Source organism: Aquila chrysaetos, chromosome 11 (genome assembly GCF_900496995.4).
Source record: "Aquila chrysaetos chrysaetos chromosome 11, bAquChr1.4, whole genome shotgun sequence".
NCBI lineage: Eukaryota > Metazoa > Chordata > Aves > Accipitriformes > Accipitridae > Aquila > Aquila chrysaetos.
In genome coordinates this window covers 2,875,587-2,891,563 of record NC_044014.1, presented here as the reverse complement: position 1 = coordinate 2,891,563, position 15,977 = coordinate 2,875,587, and the positions used below count along the sequence as shown (strand labels likewise).

Here is a 15,977-nt window from a genome sequence, read left to right as displayed (position 1 = left end):
TTAAGAAGTATATTGCACTTGTTGCACTTGTACACTAGCCAAAATAGCAGAGGGTCCTTCTACCCTCAGTTGCTTCATTTTTTTATTGTTTGATTTCTGTGTGAGCACAGAGCACTAAGAAGACTGTGTACTTTCTAAACAGAAGGAAAAGAAAAAAAGAAGAAAAAAACCCATATTCCGTTCTGTATTGTATGGGCGCTTACCTCTATTTATCATCCATAACACAAGATGAGCTGGATTTTTGAAGTTTATGATGGCTGGTTTATTGCCTTGATTTTCAGATTGATGTCTGAAAACCTTCCTCTAAGAATTTGCTTTTGAAATTTTAATTTTGACTTAAGACATCCCTGTGGTTCACGCAGTGAAAAAAAGGAGAAAATGCACCGATGCTGGGGTAGATCGAGCCCCTCAGAAGCTTCAGAGAGATTTTAGGATTCCTGCGGAGTGGGAGCAGATAAGACTGCGGTGGCAGCAGATGACCCAGCACCACCAAGACTCATCGGCTCCTCGTGATTCACGGGGTGATGGAGAGGACGTGATGAAGTGCATCCTCGATGAATCACATCCTCCGCTCTGAAGATGGATGGGAGCAGCGAAACGGGCTGTGTCCTTGCACCAGGGTTCAACACCTGCTCTAAGCCATGCAGCGTGACATTAGGAGGTTTCTAGGGAGATGTCAGGGCCTTGCAGGAGTAGGGAGCAAGGAATGGAGAGATTATTTTGCCAGAGATAATTACTTTTCATGCATTTTTCATGTGAAGATGCAGAGCTTATATGACTGGTTATTCAGAATTTGTTGCCTGACTTTTGAAGTTTGAAGAAATCATGTTTGAAGTGCCAATTATTTCTTTTTACGCAAAACATAAATTAAGTTTCTGTGTTTTATAAACTGTAAATGTATTTTAATTAGCAAAACCATGGGCTTCATTCAAATAAGGAACTAAGCAGTTTGCTAAAAGCAGCTTTCTTTTTCAACTCTTTTTTTAACCTTCTCTCTCTTTTACTTACATGCAGAAGTTTGAGTGATATAAAAAAAAAAAAAAAAAAAAAAACAAATCAAAAACAAAACCACAAACGCACGTTGCTGTTTCCTCTGTGGTGGTGGTGAAGTCCTCCCCGCACCCCCCCTTTTATCCTATGTCACCCTGACAACACATATTGCTGTTTTTAAGGGGAAATTCCAAGCCCTGCTCTCTGCCAGGCAGAGCTTTAAGCTCTGCAGTCGGTTACCATTTTTTTCCCTTCCCCTGTGTGATTCAGACTGGGCGGTGGGAGGTAGAAGAAAGGTGGAAGAAGGTGGTTGTATGTTCCCAAACCTCGGTGGGATCCAACATGCTGACGCTCTATTTTTTTTTTTTGGAGTTCAATACAAGAAACTTGATGAAACTCGTTTCTCGTTTACGCCATTCGCGGTGAGGGGGCAGCTAAAAGTGCAGGGCAGGAGCCTCGTGCCATGTCTCGTGATGGACGGTGCCTTTTCCCACTCTCCCCCTGCCCTGGGCTCTCCGCCGCAGCCCGAGCTCGGCCACTTGACCTCGGTGCTGGCATCTCAGCAGCTTCTGCCGTGGCCTTGGGCACCTCCTTCTCCTCATCTTCACCCTCTTCCTCTCCCTTTTGTCCTTTCATTTGCTTACTCTGCAAGACTATATATATTTTTTTTTAAGCTTGACTAAATTTATCCACAGTCTTAGATCTTGCTGATTACTTGCAGAATTTGACTTGTGCTCGTACAGCGACTCGCGGCATAAAAGAATTGTGATTTATTTTTTCTTCCTCCCTTTCAGCCAGAGTTGGGCACTCACCTGTGGATCTCCGCAAGATGTTTGATATTTAATGTTCTTAGCAGTGAGCCATTAACAATCAAACTCTATTTATGCTGTTGAACCAACTGTTATTGCTAAAAGTAGCTGTCGGAGCCGAGCTCGAGGGAGCAGCGCATCCACGCGGCTGGGTCACAGCGCTGTGAATCACCGCGGCAGATGGCAGCTTAAAGCAGCAGCTCAGAGTTTAACAATTTTCTAAATAACTGTGATCTCTGGCGGAAAAATTACTTATTTTTCCAAAACTGCTGAACTCGTTTTCCGTAGTGAAATCTGCCAGGACGTAGTTTCCTTTTATAGAGCAATGAAAGTTATTGCGAAAAAAAAAAAAAATGTTTAATTCTGTTGGATGCAAGGCAATATGTATAAATGCAGATTTTCCCTAAGCCATGTGCAGTCAAGAGTTAGCTGTTTTCTAACACGTTGACTTGTGTATCTTTTTTTTTAGTCATTAACACCTGGATATGTGCAGGGAACATTTGAAATGGCGAATAAGGAAGAAAACAGGGAGAAAAACAGATATCCTAACATCCTGCCATGTAAGACATTACCTTTTCTTTTAAATCAGACAATTAACTCTGGCACTGAGCAGACTGGTAATAGTGTTCATCTGCTGAAAATATTCAAGTAACACAATTTCCCTGGTCACAAATGTTCTTCATGCGTTATATGTGCAAAACCTGTCTGTTTTGTGGCATGTCTCTAGTATTGATCTTCCCCTGTTCGGTTTTTCTGTAGCGGTGATCAGGTGCTGTGTTATAAAGCTTTAGTTCTCACGGGGTGCTACCAAATTATGCTACGTCAAGTGGATATTTTAGGATCTCAGGTTAGTTGGGCGCAAGCAAATAGGGAGAAGTTTGGGCTGCCAGTATTGTAGAGCTGCAGTCCCGGTGACCTCCAGGTGTGGGAGCAAAGCAAGACATTTGTGCAGAAAGTTTCTTCATGAGAACCAGGGACAACATAGGAGAGAGCTGCTTTGGGAAGTGTGTGCTTAGCCTGGCCTCCTGCTTGCAAGGAAATAACAGATTTCAGATTGATTAATGTGCAAACATGCTTGTAATATGTTTTCTTCCAGATGATCATTCCAGAGTGATTTTGACCCAGATCGATGGAGTCCCACCTTCAGACTACATTAATGCATCATATATAGATGTAAGTTGACAGTTGTCCACTCATGGCCAAACTACAAACTTTGACTGTGAATTACATAAGTATTTTTCTGCTAGCATATGTTGGCATTTCATCTTTTAACTGCTCTGATATTTATTTCCATAGGGTTATAAAGAAAAGAATAAATTCATAGCAGCACAAGGTAATTTATTCTCGTTTCTCTGTTCTGTACCTCTTATGGCCGAATGTATTTTATTTTAGACGTGTTTTAAAGGTTATTTTCAGCTGCAGATGGTGGCCAAATGTGAGGTGGGATTTAGAGGTTACAGTTTAAAGGAAATTAAAGTGAGCGTGAGGTAACCCACTGCCTTTAGACCCGCAGATAGTGCTCTGAGTGAAGAGGCTCGCCTTCCCCCCTCCACCCCCACTTTCCTTCTCTTTCTTTTTAATCTCCTTACTCGGGGTTTGAAAAATGATGTCTCCTGATAATACAGTCTAAGTCATCTTGATATAGAAATCAGCGTTTTCGCACGAGTTCTTGCGCTGTATTTAGTCACAAATTTGGGGAACTTTGTCACCGCAATCCCAGACACAAAGCAATAACTGCCCCTGCCCTTCAGAAATACTCTTGTCCCGCACAGCACGATGAGCTGCTCTCAGGCAGTGGTTCGTTGTGGTCACAGGTAATGTTGGACCTTGGCATGGGGGAGACCTGCAAAGCAGAAATCCTAAACGATGCTCCTGCCGTAGCCTGCTTAAAAGAGCGTTAAGAATATTTCAAGAGAGGAGGTATCTGCTAGAAATGTAGATCTGAGTGCATGTGATTATGTAAAAGAAAATAGGATTTTTTTAAGAAATATGTGGTATATTCAAAACCTGAGCAGTCTGTAGTGAACACAGATCTGGGTGGGCACGCAGGGGCAGGGGGTCTTCATGCGTACTGTGATATGCTGGTCTCCATCACCCCTCTTGAGCAGAGCTGTATTCTGTCTGCAGGACCGAAGCAAGAAACAGTTAATGATTTCTGGAGAATGATATGGGAGCAGAAGTCGGCTGTTATCGTCATGTTAACCAACCTGAAAGAAAGAAAAGAGGTAAAGAGCTTTCAGTTTGCTCTGGGATGTCTCTGTGAGAGCACTCTCCAAAAGCAGTTGTGGCTGCTCAGCGTCTGGCCAGTCGCCTTTCTGACCACTTCCTTCTCCTTCTTCCTTCTAGCACATCTAAGTTTCTGCTCATAAATGCAGTTTTCATCTCCAAAATAGAAATTTATATAAATTGATCTCAAGGAAAAAATTCCGATAGCTAAGTTTGTCCTGTGTAACCCATAGCCAAAGGCAAATTCTCGTGCCTGTGTTTTCATCGCTGCATAAAGCTGCACTTGTGGATGGGTTTGCTTAGAAATGAAGATAAAAACTGTCTTCATTTTTTCTGAGTATTAGGTTTGAAAATTCTCTCTGGCACATGCACAAAACAATTAAAAAACAAAGCTGCTTCTTTGTGAGAGTGATGCTGTTCCTTCCTGTCCCCCCATTCCTCCTCGTATGCATCTCCATCCTCCCGTTGTGTGAGACTTTCTACATGTACTGGCTGAATGCTGAGACACATGCAACAAGCGTGAAACATTTAACTTCACTCCTGCTTCGCAGACTTGAGTAGCTAAATTAAAATATTAAGGAAATGTACCATCAGAAACACAGAAGATACTTTTTAGTTATTTTCTTTTCCCCTGGGGGACAGTTTGCCACACTGAGCATGCTACATCCTTATGTGAAATATATATATAAAGTCCTCAAAAACTTATGCCCAAGAAAAAAAAAACCAACTTGTTTCCCTGGTGGTTGTGGGAGGGAGGAGGGGGAGGAGGCTGAAGCTACTCAGTGCCGGAGAGCTGGGCTTTTCTTGCCCCCCGAGGGCAACCTCTCCTGCTAATGGGGAAATATGGGGATAAGCAGCAATAGTTGGCCTTGGGAAGGAGATGAGGATGTGCTTTATGAGATGTGATGTGCTGTATCGCTGTGTGGAAGTTGGCCTTCATACCTATTGGGTGCATTTTTTTACAATAACGAAAAGATAATTCAGATACTGTCAGCTCAGCGCAGGTATGAGGATGGGCATTCCTTGTCTGCCTCTTCACGGTGGTACTTCTGCTTTATTTTACTGCCGTTGTAGTACTGCTTGATGAAGCTCAAACAGCAAAGGCAGTCCATAAGAAGAGCCCATTCCCAGTATGAGAAGCCAGAACTGTTAAATCTGGATGTTCCTGATGACTCCGAATGAGGACTGCCTCGCAATTCTCACTGACTACATCTAAAGCTTAAAAATAGTCAAGACATCACAGTCCCCACAGTGAGGCACCCCCTAACAAAAAAACCAAACTGAAATAAAAGCTGTTTAGGTCTGGCTAGGTTAAAAAACAACTTCAAAGCTATTCTCACCTTCTGTGCTTAAATTTAAGCATCAATAGCACTAGCAAAGTGTTAAAGCTGTATTGTGCCAGATGAGAACCTCTGCATGCTCCTATGTCTAGTTATGTACACTATTTTCAAATAACTTCATTGTTTTTATGAGCGACCAACAATGAAAGCAGACTCAGTCTTATAAAACTCACTGTATGTTTGTACAGGAAAAATGTTATCAGTATTGGCCTGACCAAGGGTGCTGGACTTATGGAAATATCCGCGTGTCAGTGGAAGATTGCATAGTTCTGGTGGACTACACCATCCGCAAGTTCTGCGTTCAGTCGGTAAGTAACAATAGTGCCCTTGCTCTTGTCTTCATTTTAATTTTGAAAGCAAATTGGTACAATGTCAAATATTTGCTTAAAAGAAATTCAGGAAATTAGTTAAGCATATTTGCAAATCAAGAAAGGTTTGGCACCTCTCCTAGGCAGGGAAGCAAGCTCTGCAGGTCAGCACGCGTAGCATCCGCTACCTTTCATGGATTGCAAGAGGTTCTGCTCGGTTTCTTCTTGTCTGTAGCCAAGGGCCACAGAAAGTCATTCCTTGTGACTGTCAGGGAGGGAGCTCAGGAGCAGTGTCTTGACCTTTTTGGGGGCAGATTGCATAGATAAATAAATGAGTGAATTTGTGTTTGGGTATTTGGAGTAGTCTGTGGATATTAGTTGGCCGACGTCTGCCAGGGTTACAGCTTGATTTCTGTTGTGTCCTTGGTCTCCGGCACAAGTTAAAGCTTTAGATCACAAGAGAGATGGCGGGGATGACTTTGCTTTTGTCCACAGCATGTAGCCTTGTACGGGAGCAAATTGCTAGAGATCCTCACCCCCTAAAGGGAGGGCTGCTGTGTTTGTATTGCAATGACCGCCTGCTTGAGATTGAGGACTGAAGACAGTATGGGCTGGCGAGAGGTGATAAACCATGTTCAGAACTACCTGGAGACCTCAGAGCCCCTCAAGATACGGGTGGATTCATTCAGCATTAGTTACAGATTCTGAACTGTGAAGCAGTCTCTGCTGATCTAGTGTGGAGATCACTTTGGTATGACTAGTGATTGCTGATAAGGCATCGCTGATAAAAATGCTCAGAGAAACTGTGCTCAGAAAGCAGAATGGGAAAGAAGGAACTGTACAGAGATGTACATACTGTAGATAAGCTGAAGGGCTGGGAAGTTTAGGGATGGACCCGGCTGCCTTTCACTTGTCGGATCTCTGCTGAGTATGTGTTTGTGGGGTTTGGTTATCCATTGATGGAGACCAGGCAACCTTACAAAACCAATTGGCTTTCTCCAGTTTGAAAGAAATGGCCTTGACCCTGGCTAACAGACTGAAAGCTTGCGAGACAGAAACGCTTTCTAACCTTAAGGTTCCTTTGTGGTTAGTGAATGCAGGTGAAACGATGCTGAGCTCTGCTGTCATTGCTTCTGTAGTTTAGACTGAATTTTGTGAGTTGCATCTGAGGCTCCTAAAGAAGTACTGTGAGGATTTTATAAGTGCAAAAAGGACTTAAGATTTTTCTGTTATTAACATGAATTGTGTGTGAGTCTTACTCTTTGCAACCCTATCCTGGGATTATTCCAGTTTTCACTGCAGAGGTGCATTTTAATAATACATGGTAATTTCACCCTGTGTTTGTATTTTATATACACTGTGAACTTCTAATCCTTGAGTTAGGCTCTAAGTGTTGCAGGAATTAAAGTCATAAATAACCACAGCAGTTTGTTTATAAATCTTTGCATGAAAAATGAAATGTCAAACTCGGAGTCTGTGTGTTCTCCACAGCTTCATGATGGTTGTAAAGCTCCGAGGCTCGTTACGCAGCTTCACTTTACCAGCTGGCCTGATTTTGGGGTGCCTTTCACACCTATTGGGATGCTGAAATTCCTGAAAAAAGTCAAAACATTGAATCCTGCCCATGCTGGACCAATCGTGGTTCACTGTAGGTATGTATGTGCTCTTCCAGCCATTCTCTTAGCTTGGCCTTGAGTTACATGTATAATATCAGGTTAAATTTTAATCCTCTGTTCATAGGCTGCAAAGTTTGTGTGTCTGTGTATGTGTGTGTATATATATTTACTTACATATTTATATTTGTATGTGTAAAGGGCAATAATATGCTGAGCTTTTTGAGAGCCCAGGGTAAAAACAATTTCAAAAGATCTCTCTTTGCTGTAACTTCAATACTCAAACAGAAGTTGTTGTTTTGTTTTTGGTTTTTTTATCCATGAGTGATATCCAGTGTTTGGTAAAAATACGGTCTCTGTCAGAAAAACAGACTTGTAATACAAATCTGTGACCTTTGCCACTAAACGCTCCTCTGAGAATTCATCCCCCACTTCTCCCACAATAAAATTGCAGTTTGCTATGTAAATTATCCATTAAATGCCTGGAAAGTTTTGAATAAAGACTTGCATTTAAGAGACTTAAATGCTGCAATTTTAGAAATGTACTACATACCAATACAGAACATATTCCCACTCTTTCGGTCACACACACATGAATGTCCTGCTATTAAAAGCTTGTGCTAAACTTTTTGAAATCTTATGTTAATGAAACCACAAACAAACTCCAAATCAGTTTTAAGAGAGCAATTGCAATCTCTATAGCAACTGTGAGCTCACAACGGAGCAAGCAATGTCTTTTCAGGAGCAATTATCATAGTGAGGTTAGAATAATATGAAAAGAATAGCAGCTTTGTCTTTACGGGTCTTGTTTTTAAGGAAATGGTTGTAGATTCATGTATTTGTTTCTTTTTCTCTTGCTCGTATCAGACACCTAGAAATACTCTCTTAAGAGTCCTTGAAGTGTGTACTATTGAAAAAGAGCGTGTTTGTCCTGACCAAGCCAGCCTTTTTGTTTCTTCGTTTCCATCCAGATCTTGCCTTGCTAGGATTCATCTTCTCTCCCAGGTGTCATACATAAGAGGCGTAAAGAAAAGCATTAAATGGAAAAAGAAGATTTTAATAGTCTCACATAGTCTTGCCTTTGAGAAACCCACAATATTTTTATAGCCTTTTGCCATGATGTTCTGTGGAGACTCATACCGGGCTTGAGCTTTATTTTGCACCAGCAGGAAATTCTGTACTTAGTTTAATCAGCAGAAATAGAGACAAAATAAAGGAAAATATAAAATATCTTAATAAAAATCTGCAGAGATTTAAATATAATGGTCCAACGGAATGCAGTAACACCGTTATGTGTCAGTGCTGGGGGCTAGTGCAGTACTTCAGCCTGCGTTAGAAATAAAGAACGAGAGAGGTAACAATTTCCGTTACAGTTCAGGATATGACACTATTGAATTGTTGAAAAAAGGAAAGGGAAACTCATCGATAGTGAGTAACCATCCATATTTAGTGAGCTTTTATAAAAATACCACCCGGTCATTCTGATGAAAACTGCTCAGTCAGAATCTTTCAGAAATTAATAAAACACTAGTTTAGCATTTGGAGGTAAAGAAGAGCAGATAAAACGGGTTGGGGGGAAAGCACGATTTTCTGCCAATTCTTTTTTTCCAGAAGTTTTCAGAAATACATTTTTCCAGTGAGCAGAGAGCTACGTTGAGGAGTAGCTGAGTAAGCGATACCCTAGAGTAGGTTAAGGATGGGTAAAATCAGGGAACTTCCCAGGCAAATGTCAAGGTTGGTGAAATTACCAGCTTTAGCAGGAGCATGGAAGGATTGAATTAAGCAGTGATCTGAAGTCAGGTAACCTTGGGGCAGAGGCACGGGAAGGGAACACGGACGTATAAAAAGGGATCGTATCTGTAAAGGAAAGGGAAGTGAGGAAGATGAGCGTGGGGCTCAGTGGGTGAAAACTCACGGGACTGAGGAATGAAGGACAAGTGTGAAGTGGCGATGAGCGACCCATGGTCAGAGGTGGTTTCCAGGAGACGTCAGGACGAGGAAAATCTCTGTCAACGGAGAGTCGAGACAGTAGGACTCGAGGCAGACTCGTCCGCAGTGGCAGAGGTCAAACATGAATGAAAGGAAGCGAGAGGGCAGGGGGCCATGGCCAGCGAGGGCTGGAAGCTGCGGTGGCCCGTGGTCAATGGCCAAGGGGACCGGCGGGTGGGAGCGTTGGACCGGGACGTGGCTGGGCGAGGAGAGAGGGGAGCCTGCCAAACCGATGGTGAAACGCAAAGGGATTCGGAGGCAGAAGGTGATAGTGGGCTCGTTCACTGCGAAGAAGTTGCGTGACGTTTTGGTGGAGGGCTGTGGTACTCCGTGGGTCTGCTCGTCTCCATCGTCCCTCCGGACCTCTGGAATAGGAGGGCCCGGGGGCTTTGCTTTCAAACACGTGGTGTTCGCTGTTAAAAGTGTGTGTGTGTGTACACATGAACTGAGTCATATTACGCGTGCAATCGTTTTTTTTCTGGTGGTACTTAAAACCTCATGTTTCCTTCCTGAAAATTGATCTGTATCTTTGAGCACACCGGGCTGGGGGGGAGAGATTTTTGTCGTGTTTCGGAAGGTGTTTGTGGACATTACAGAAGCTGCTTTACAAAGTAAGTTAACAGAAGGTTAAAGGAGAGCTATTAATGCCTAGCACAGGATGCCATGCCCTTTTCCTCTGAAAGGAAGAGCTGAAAGTCGCGGGAGTAGCGTAATTTATAATGATCGTGCTCCCTCTTGTGGCTCTTGAAGGCTATTAAAAAACAAAAAAAAATAGTTTGGGATGGCAGTGTTAGGAAGTGTAGAACTTGTAACAAGTAGCTGTTATCTAAGCAGCATGCAACAGCAACCATGCAGAAAAGAGCTAAAAATTAAGAAAAATATTTAAAATTTCATCTTAGACTGAATTATTATAGCTGGTCAAGCACAATTATTTTCCAACCGTCTTTTCTAATCTAATGCTGATGTCATCATTTCTGAGCTGTTAAGAGGTGACTTTTTATGTTAAAAACTCACACAACTTTTTTTTTTTTTTGCTATCACCGTTAAAATAAAAAAAGGAAATTTTATGTTTCAGTCCAGTATAAATGGCATAAGTTCTACCCGTGTCATTGCTGTAGCAGTTCCTGTAATTCAGTTGATCTTTTTGTTTGTTTGTTTTTGTTTCCTTTTCAAGCGCTGGTGTGGGTCGCACAGGGACGTTTATTGTTATAGATGCCATAATAGACATGATGCACGCGGAACAGAAAGTTGATGTTTTTGAATTTGTTTCAAGAATCCGTAATCAGCGTCCGCAGATGGTTCAGACTGACGTAAGTGGACTTTAATCAGTTGAAACTACAACTTTTCACAGTCGAAGAAGAATATGCTTCTGTGCTTCTACTCTGATATGCATCCCGGTATGTCCCATTCTGTTGCCCGCCTGGATAATTGGAAAATGAACAAAGCCCAGTAGAAGGATGGCATTGGGGAATAAGATGGAGGCATGTTAGGGCTGTGAAGACCGCTGTAAGGCACATTATCTTTAAGTATCGTGTCCAGGTTTCCCCATGCACATGAGAGTGGAAGTTTAGAGAATGTGAGCGATTTAACAGGAAAACTCTGTTTTAGCTTAAGGTATGTTTTGATAATTAGTAGATTGTAGACCAAATGAGATAGATGAAAGTGCCAGAATTCATAGTTTCACTTCCTTGCTTTGCAGTATGCTTATCTGCCTCTTTGTTCATTCCAGATGCAATACTCCTTCATTTATCAAGCCTTACTTGAATACTACCTCTACGGTGACACGGAGCTAGATGTGTCATCCTTAGAAAAACATCTACAAACATCACACAACGCGGCGCCAAACCTCGTCAAAATAGGGCTAGAAGAAGAATTTAAAGTAAGTATGAAAGTCCTTCGCCAAATGATTTCTAAGTGTGGAAACATTTAAGCCAAAAAGATACTTCAAAAGCAGGAAAAGTGTAACCTTAAAAGAAAAGGTCCATCAAAACGGAACTACTTGTTTTATTTTGTGCTTGCTGTGAATGAGTCCTGCGGAGTCAGTGAATGGGGCCTTGCTTAACATCCTGTTCTGCAAATGCTCATTCAAAGCTACGTCCTTTTACGGCCCTTTTCCTATATGCTTTCTGTTTGTTTATAAAAGAAAAATGGAATTACTCTTTTGGTCTGGTGCTAGATGCCAGATCAGATAATGCTGGAAGAGGGAGCTGGATGAAGTGCATCTAATTTGCATCTCAGTGGGATTGTTAACTCAGTGATGACTGACAGCAGAAAGAATTGCAGAGAATTTACACATCTTGTGCTCAATATCCAGACCTGTCAGGAAGGAAAAGAAAAAAAAAAAAGCATTTCTGTTTAGTGGAGAAACCCCAAATGCAGAAAGCAACCACACTGGCTGTTTGTGATCATTGTTTAAAATAGATTTTACTGTCCGGAGGAAATAGTTAGAACTTTTGTGTAACTTTTGCTATGCTAAAATATTTATTCTATATATAGGTCTGAAGCATTAAATGACATACAGGTGTTAACTGGAGTTCTCCCTTTCCTTTAAAGGATTAATTAGATCAGAAATTGGGAACTGGGTAAAAAAATTAGGTAAAAATTAGGTAAAAATAAGTCTGATGATATAGCAACAAGTTAAAAAATTGAAAGTATTGGTCTGTCTGAGGGAAGGAAGAAAATGAAAGAATCAAATACTCTACTCTTTCCAGAATTCCTAAGTTTTTTTTTGCTGTCCACTGTGCCAGCAAGGCTGCATTAAAGTGCGGAGAGCAACGTTTAGTTCTGCTGTTTATTCTGAAAAGCACTTAGATGGCCCAGGAGCGCTGAGCCCACCTACGCCAAAAAAGAGTAGAGCTATGTTGTAACCAGTATGAGAGCCTCTGACATAAAGTCTATGAATGCAGTATTACAGAGTAGCTGAAAAGTGATTTCTCAGAGGGGGTAGGGTTGTTCTGTTTTCTAATGGTTTGTTGCCGGTATTAGAGATTTTACTAGAATTGAGATGTGCTTCTGAAACTCAGTACCTGGCAAATACATGCCTGAAAATCTGCTTGGCAGTTTGAAAATTAAATGAATTTTAATTTAAATTGAATTGATATTAAATAGTTGCTGAAATGCAACTGTGTAACTATGATTGTCTTCTGGTAAGTCCCACCCCAGCAGAAGCAGCTTATTATTCTTGTGTTACCTTGCGGGTGTGCAATCTATACTATAAAAAAATTGTTGGGGCAAGAGCATTGTTTGTCTTCTGTGTCCTGGGAATGCTGTCAGCACAAACTGAATAAATAATAAGGAATATCGGTCCCTTCAGTAGCAAAATCTTGAAGATGTATAGAGCCAAGTTGCAGGATTTGGTGCACAGCAGTCCATAAACTCGTGCACCTGTGTTATGCCAGAAACGGTGCTGTGCCGCAGGGAAAGCACAGTCCAGGACTAAAGGACCAGAGTTTTAATACTCTGAACAGGATTGTAATAATAGTAATATGAATGAAATTAATATATGAAATCAGTTCACGTTTTGACCATAAAGGAAGTGAAGTCAATAAAAGAGGGGGTTTTTCAGTACTTGAGAACAATGTGGAAATGAAAAGCCTGTTCCTGCAGTGCCTGGCTGGCTGGAGTGCCTGTTGGGAAAGCTCCTGATCGGGGGCTGCCGCTGCGGGAGACCAACGGTGGTCGGTCTGCTGGTCAGTCTGCCTCTGCTTATGGAAAGGCTGGCAAGAAAAAAATAAAATTAATTCAATAAAATGGTATGCAGACCTTTTTATTAAAGGATATTTTCAAAAGTGGCTTATTTTATGGAACTAAATTTCCAAATGTCAAATTTAAGAAACTTACACTTTTTCAAAGGGAATGGGTACTCTGTGCTTCTGAAAGCCATGTTCAGATCGTCCAAAAGTGTCTTAAGAAAAAAAAAAAACACCACACAGACCCAAAATGTTAAAATCTGCTGTCATTTTACAGCCCTTAAACTTTATTGATATGCCTTGGGAGTATGTTCAGATTCTGAAATATTTATCAGTATGAAAAAAAATACATGACTATTATTCTTAATTCATTTTTGTAGACAGGACAATGAAGTGGCTTTTGTGAAAAGTCAGTCTCGCTTTGACTGTGTTAGTGTTTTGTACCCGATAAAGACACTTAGGAACCCTCTGAGTACAGGGTATGGTGAGCGAGAACAGCTTCTGTTCCAATGGGTTCTCATCCTCGTTTGTGTGTTTTATTACAGAAGTTGACAAATGTTCGAATAATGAAAGAAAACATGAGAACTGGCAATCTTCCAGCAAATATGAAGAAAGCTAGAGTCATCCAGATTATCCCATGTAAGAGATCAACTTTTTATATATAGAAACAAGTGCTATAAATACGCAATTATCCTAAGGCTGTTGTGAGTACGCATACTGTATCTATATGTTGACAACAGCTCAGCTTATCTCAGAATACAGCTCTGTTGGGATCACTCAAGGGTAGAGGTCCTGCCCGGATTTGGAAACTGGAATTCTGCAAATAATTACTGCCTATGTCTTAAAGACGAAAAGTTTTAACTCCTCTGCCTGTGAAATTCAAATTCTTTCAAAACCTGTTGTACTGTCCAGAGTGGTAGTTTTGCTTCATTTTTAGCAAGAACAAATATTTTTGGATGTTTCCATTAGCCATCCCTTGGGTTTTTTTGTCCTCTCTGCAGGCATGTCTGCTCTGCAGTTTCTAGAGAACTTACTGATACAAACAGCACTATCCTCTCCTTTTAAATGTAATGCCCTTATGAAGTGTCTGCAAAGAATTTAATGAATTGTTTTTCACTTGATCCGTGTAAAATATATTACGATCAGGTATTTTTCAAGACTGAATTAAATAATTCAGCAGTCTCACCTTTTAAACCAACGTATTTTCTGAGTGATTCCTTGCACGGTCTGGAGCAGCACTGTCATGTCTGCACCTGAAAATGAAAGTTTCAGACCTTGCTGGCCGTATCCTGTGTGAAAGGAAAAACAAGAGCAGAAAAACTTGCGCCCTCCTCCACACACTTACTAAATCCTGGCTGAGATCTTTGAGACGCTCTTTGGCTTTCAGAGAAAAGATTTTGTTGGGTTTATTCTTTCACAAATGTAATAGCAGAGCAGTCAATATACAGTTAGCAAAAGTAAGACTAGACTTTTTTCTTTTTTCCAGATGATTTTAATAGAGTGATTCTGTCGATGAAAAGAGGGCAAGAGTATACAGACTACATCAATGCTTCCTTCATAGATGTATGTATGAAAAATTCCGATGTATTTATATTGCAAGTCAGATATTTTGCTGTTGCTGATAAGTCTTTTTAGAGAGAAACACAATCAACTTGGCTTATGAAGAACATTAGCTTTTTTGTTTGGGTTTGGCTTATGAGAGTTTCCAAATGCATTTCTTATCTGGTGTTTTCAATTTCAGTTTAAATGGTCTTGTAATTTAAATATTCTTCTTGTTGTTAGATTTATAGACTGAGGCTTTTATTAAATCCTAACGAACAGGCAGCAAAACAAATTAGCTATACAACTAACATCCAACAGTTCCATTATCTGCGTGCAGGTTAACTGATGTAAACATGTGCTTGTCTGAGGAAAGGGAAAAGAAAAGTCTGTATTTAGCACGGGGAAAGGCTGTCACAGTATTTGGGTACCAGGGTTTACCTGGGCAGACCTGCATTAATTCCTAACTTTCTTCCCAGCTTCCTGTTGGAACCTGGGCAACACCTTCCACTGTGTCTTGTTTTTATTTAAATATGAGAATTAATTATATCCTTAAGCAGTAAAACCCCATTAGTGATTGAGGATTGTGGATACTGCAGCTGTGATGATCACATCAGTATGTAAATAGAACTGTAGCTCAAAGATTGAGTTAAATGTTAATTCTGTAGTAAAGCTAATTGCTGCAGTTGTTATAATCTCCTTGTGAAATCCTTTCGGTTACCTTTTTTACCGCAGAATTTCATCCCTTCAGCCATGACTGTAAAGAGTCATAAAACACAACTCAGGGTTGTGAATTTGGGGGATTTTTTTCCTGCGTTTCTGGCAATGAGCAAGAATGGGGCGGGCTCAGCGTCAGCAGGTTTGCAGTACCCACGGTGTTATCACGCAGCGGGGCTGACGGGAAGCACCGGTTGAAGGAGCGATCCCCTGTCCCGCCACCCCCTTCGTCACTCGTGCTCGCGGGTCACGACGTAAGCGGATCCTGCTCTTTCTCCGCAGGGCTATCGCCAGAAGGATTACTTCATTGCCACCCAGGGACCGCTTCCGCACACGGTGGAGGATTTCTGGCGGATGGTGTGGGAATGGAAGTGCCACACCATCGTTATGCTCACAGAAGTTCAAGAGAGGGAGCAGGTACGCGTCCCGCGGCTGCCAGCTCCAGAGCGAAGCAGTTGCTGTTAATGCCTGTAAAATGTGGGCATTAATATTAGATAAACTACTTGTTGAATACAGATTCTAGCGACACGAGATTTTTTGCCTTTCCTAAAAGGAGCTCTTGTTTCACTATTTGGTGTGGGCTGATGTTGCTGCTTTTGCTTGAGTTGTCAGAAAACCCACCAAAACTACTGAAAATTATGGTTTGTGAAAGGGCCCAGTTCACATTAAAAGCACAGAATTTATAGGGATGCCTGACACGGAACAGTGGCTTGGGATTTGGGAACAGATGGACACAGCTTGTGTGCAAACTTCCCTC

General features: G+C 41.4%; 1 protein-coding gene across 4 annotated transcripts in view; it reads left to right on the top strand.

The window, feature by feature from the left end:
* PTPRE (protein tyrosine phosphatase receptor type E) overlaps window positions 1–15,977 on the top strand; it is a 109,246-nt gene that overhangs the window by 68,500 nt on the left and 24,769 nt on the right. For all 4 annotated transcript variants that reach the window (XM_030030837.2, XM_030030836.2, XM_030030838.2 and 1 more), the window contains 11 exons: window positions 2,269–2,359; window positions 2,896–2,972; window positions 3,096–3,132; window positions 3,927–4,024; window positions 5,554–5,673; window positions 7,165–7,325; window positions 10,450–10,585; window positions 11,005–11,154; window positions 13,510–13,603; window positions 14,451–14,527; window positions 15,503–15,637. In XM_030030837.2, the coding sequence (XP_029886697.1) occupies window positions 2,269–2,359; window positions 2,896–2,972; window positions 3,096–3,132; window positions 3,927–4,024; window positions 5,554–5,673; window positions 7,165–7,325; window positions 10,450–10,585; window positions 11,005–11,154; window positions 13,510–13,603; window positions 14,451–14,527; window positions 15,503–15,637 (1,176 nt within the window). The remainder of the gene's footprint in view (window positions 1–2,268; window positions 2,360–2,895; window positions 2,973–3,095; window positions 3,133–3,926; window positions 4,025–5,553; window positions 5,674–7,164; window positions 7,326–10,449; window positions 10,586–11,004; window positions 11,155–13,509; window positions 13,604–14,450; window positions 14,528–15,502; window positions 15,638–15,977) is intronic.